This window comes from Sinocyclocheilus anshuiensis, unplaced genomic scaffold, assembly GCF_001515605.1.
Source record: "Sinocyclocheilus anshuiensis isolate Anshui unplaced genomic scaffold, SAMN03320099.WGS_v1.1 scaffold2082, whole genome shotgun sequence".
Classification (NCBI taxonomy): domain Eukaryota; kingdom Metazoa; phylum Chordata; class Actinopteri; order Cypriniformes; family Cyprinidae; genus Sinocyclocheilus; species Sinocyclocheilus anshuiensis.
In genome coordinates this window covers 196,867-200,096 of record NW_015555845.1, presented here as the reverse complement: position 1 = coordinate 200,096, position 3,230 = coordinate 196,867, and the positions used below count along the sequence as shown (strand labels likewise).

The following is a 3,230-nucleotide window of genomic DNA, read 5'->3' as shown; positions in this document are numbered from 1 at the left end:
TTCAAAAATTTGGGGTTGGTAAAATAAAATAAATAAATAAATAAAGTTTTTTATTGACTGGTTGTCTTTATATTGTCAATTTAATTGCTTACTAAAGGTATTCATTTCTTCCAAAAAGAAAAAAAAAAATGTTTAACAGTAGAATATGTCGAAATCCTTTAAACCTAGATTTTTTTTTTGTCATCAAAAGCATTGTGGTACTAATCCCATTACTAAACAGACAAATCATTTAATATTATGAAAATAATAATAAAAACGAGTCATTTTGCCACTTTGTAACATAATACCTTGAGCCCTGGTTATTTTCTGACCCTGATGTGAATCCACATTGAAAGCAGCTTTGATCAGTTGTCTTATGCAATCTTCAGAGATCCCAGAAGAGCTCAGGGGAACTCAGGCGTTGGTAATTCATAGTGTCTGTCGTTCCTCTCCAAACACATGCACATCAAAGCAGCGTGTCTTTTACATGTTCCTACTCTAAAATGGATTTAACTGGACTGAGCTCCAAAGGACGCTTTTTGATGGTTGTATGTATAGTTTCTTACCTTTACAAATCCGCCGCTGCTGAGGGGAGCTGCAAACTCAAGGCCAAATTCAACCTGAAGGGTTATAAAGAAGTGGAGAAGAAGACGGTGGTTATTGGCGGTATGTTTCCCGTTCATCGGCGCCTAACGGACACTGACAGCAACACCACGATCGCTCCAGAGTCCTCTGATTGTGAGGGGTAAGAAGCTATATTTGATATTTAATATACAAGCGAAAACTCGCCAGGAACTGCGTGATATTTTTTTTTTTAAATGGGCAGTAAAGTTATTCTATCGATATCTTATGATGTGTAGCCTACTGTCACAATAGTGCACTCAAACAAAACGTGCATACTTGCTTGTCGTTATTAGAATAATAGATTTCTAAAATTAAAAGAGGCTTAATTTCAAATGCTTAATTTGTCTTAATTACTGCGTTTATTGCGTCTTTACTTTGTAATTGCAAAGATTATAAAATCATTGTCATGCAAAATTAATCAAACTGTTGTCCAAGGAATAATTACAGCTTGTCCTCCTGAGAGACCACTACTTTTATGTTCCATAAACTCACCATCAATGGAAAATAACCTGTTGTACAGTTTATTGTGCTAATCAACCTGCCTGGAGACATCTAGTGGTGACAGCTGCTATTACATGTCGTGGTATAAATAGATTTAGATCAGGGCTATTCAATTAGTTTTATTTGAGGGCCGGTGAATCGTCAGAACACCGGATTATTGAACTGAAATTTTGAAGGGGGCCAAGGGGGTGGGTGGCTGTCCTGATCGCTTTCTGAGGGGCCTATAAAATTAGAAATTACATTTAAATGCATATTCAGCAGTCAAATATATAATATTATCAACACCAACATCTATAAAAGGTTAACATTAGTGCTGTCTGTGAATCGATTAGAATAATAATAAAAAAAAACTAATTATTCACACACACTTTCTATAATTAATTGTAATTAACTGCATATTAATATATTTATATTGTCATAATTGGACATTGAACCTCCAAATTAATGTAGAAACAATATAAAGATGGTATATTTTAAATATGTGTTTAATGGCATCTTTTTACTAAGTAGCCTATTATTAACAATGGCCAGTATTTTTGATAACAATGCAATACTGCTACTGATGTCTCTATTAAATGCATTTCCCCCTCAATTTTAGCCATTAATTATAGCAATTCAACATTACAGTACAATTGAAAGCCATTATTTGTAACATTTAGCAGGCCTAGGTTCTGAAAAAATATAATTTTTAACATTTAATTTAAGTGAACTTAAAACAATCTTCACATAAACCAGAAATTGTATATGCATAAATTAATCTTTATTCAAGCTACCAAACTTAATCAGCGACTAGAGCAGTCGAGTGATTTCTTTTCTTTTGCTCTGTGATTTACATCAATGAGGCTTCATCAGATTTCACTTTAAAAGCAGCGCTGTCACTTTAAAATTTTACCGTAAATTTAACAAACTTTTTTTACAGTGTAGAGTGAATGCTTAACAGGGAACGTTGTAACCTTGGTTCCCTGAGAGCGGGAACAAGACATTGCGAAGATAGCCAAGCTCACCACTTGATCAGTAGTGCAGCATTCAGTCTAGTTTCTAAGGCAATTATCGCTCTCACTGCATTATATACTGCCTGCAGTCTTGTCAGTATTTGCATGCAATTTGCAAAGTCAGCGACAATTGGCCAGTTTATTGAACTGGTGTTATCCTAAAAGGTTTCAGGAATTTGGAGAAGGGGAGGAGTTCCCAGGTTACGACAGTAACTGGAGACGTTTTCTTCTAACCCTTTACAGTTGTATAGGACTTTATAACTAATTTAAGACCGTGTTTACGAGGTCACTCGCCAAAACCCAGCATTTTGACAATTCTGTTTTTGTCCATTGAAGCACTACTGGTGCGCTGTCTGAAGCGGCTCAGACTATAGCCGAACGCGCAGTCTTTCAGACTCCATTCGATAATCATCTTTGTCCAGTGTCTGCGCTATTTCTCGACAGAAGTTATGACGGACAGCACTGCCTTTATACTCCTTTAAACTAGAGTTGTGGATATGTCATAACCCCTTTACACAAGCGCTTGTCAGCGCTGCCATTCATTGATGTTAATTTGCGATTGTTGTTGTTGCGTCTCTCATCCTTTTCTTTTGTGGTTGTGAAACAACGGCCCAGGCCAGTGTTGCCACCTTGTGGACAAACTAATTAGTGCAAAAACAATTCAAGGTGTAATGTGCGACCTGCGCGTACTGTCCCCTCGGGCCGGATGAAGATGAATGGCGGGCCGGATGTGGCCCGCGGGCCGCCAATTGAATAGCCCTGTTTTAGACTCTCTCCTGACATGCTTTTGCATGACTAAACATCCTCAAAAGAACAAAAATGTAGTGTGTAAACATCATTGTGCGTGTTTGTTAAGGTATCTATTATTTTTTAATGTGGTAGATTGCATTTGTCAAATCTGAAGTGTTTGAAAAAAAAAAAAAAAAGGTTAATCAAGTAGACACTTTAAAACAGGGGTGCCCAAACTTGATCCTGGAGGGCCGGTGTCCTGCAGACTTTAGCTCCAACTTGCCTCAACACACTTGCCTTTAAGTTTCTAGTATGCCTAGTAAGAGCTTGATTATCTGGTTCAGGTGTGTTTAATTGGGGTTGGAGCTAAACTCTGCAGGACACCGGCCCTCCAGGACCGAGTTT

The 3,230-nt window shown here is 37.4% G+C and overlaps 1 protein-coding gene across 1 annotated transcript in view; it reads left to right on the top strand.

Annotated features, from left to right (window-relative positions):
• The first annotated feature begins 378 nt into the window (after positions 1 to 378).
• vmn2r1 (vomeronasal 2, receptor 1) overlaps positions 379 to 3,230 on the top strand; it is a 9,399-nt gene continuing 6,547 nt past the window's right edge. The window contains exon 1 of the mRNA XM_016470015.1: positions 379 to 724. Within this exon, the coding sequence (XP_016325501.1) occupies positions 483 to 724 (242 nt within the window). The 5' untranslated portion in view covers positions 379 to 482. The remainder of the gene's footprint in view (positions 725 to 3,230) is intronic.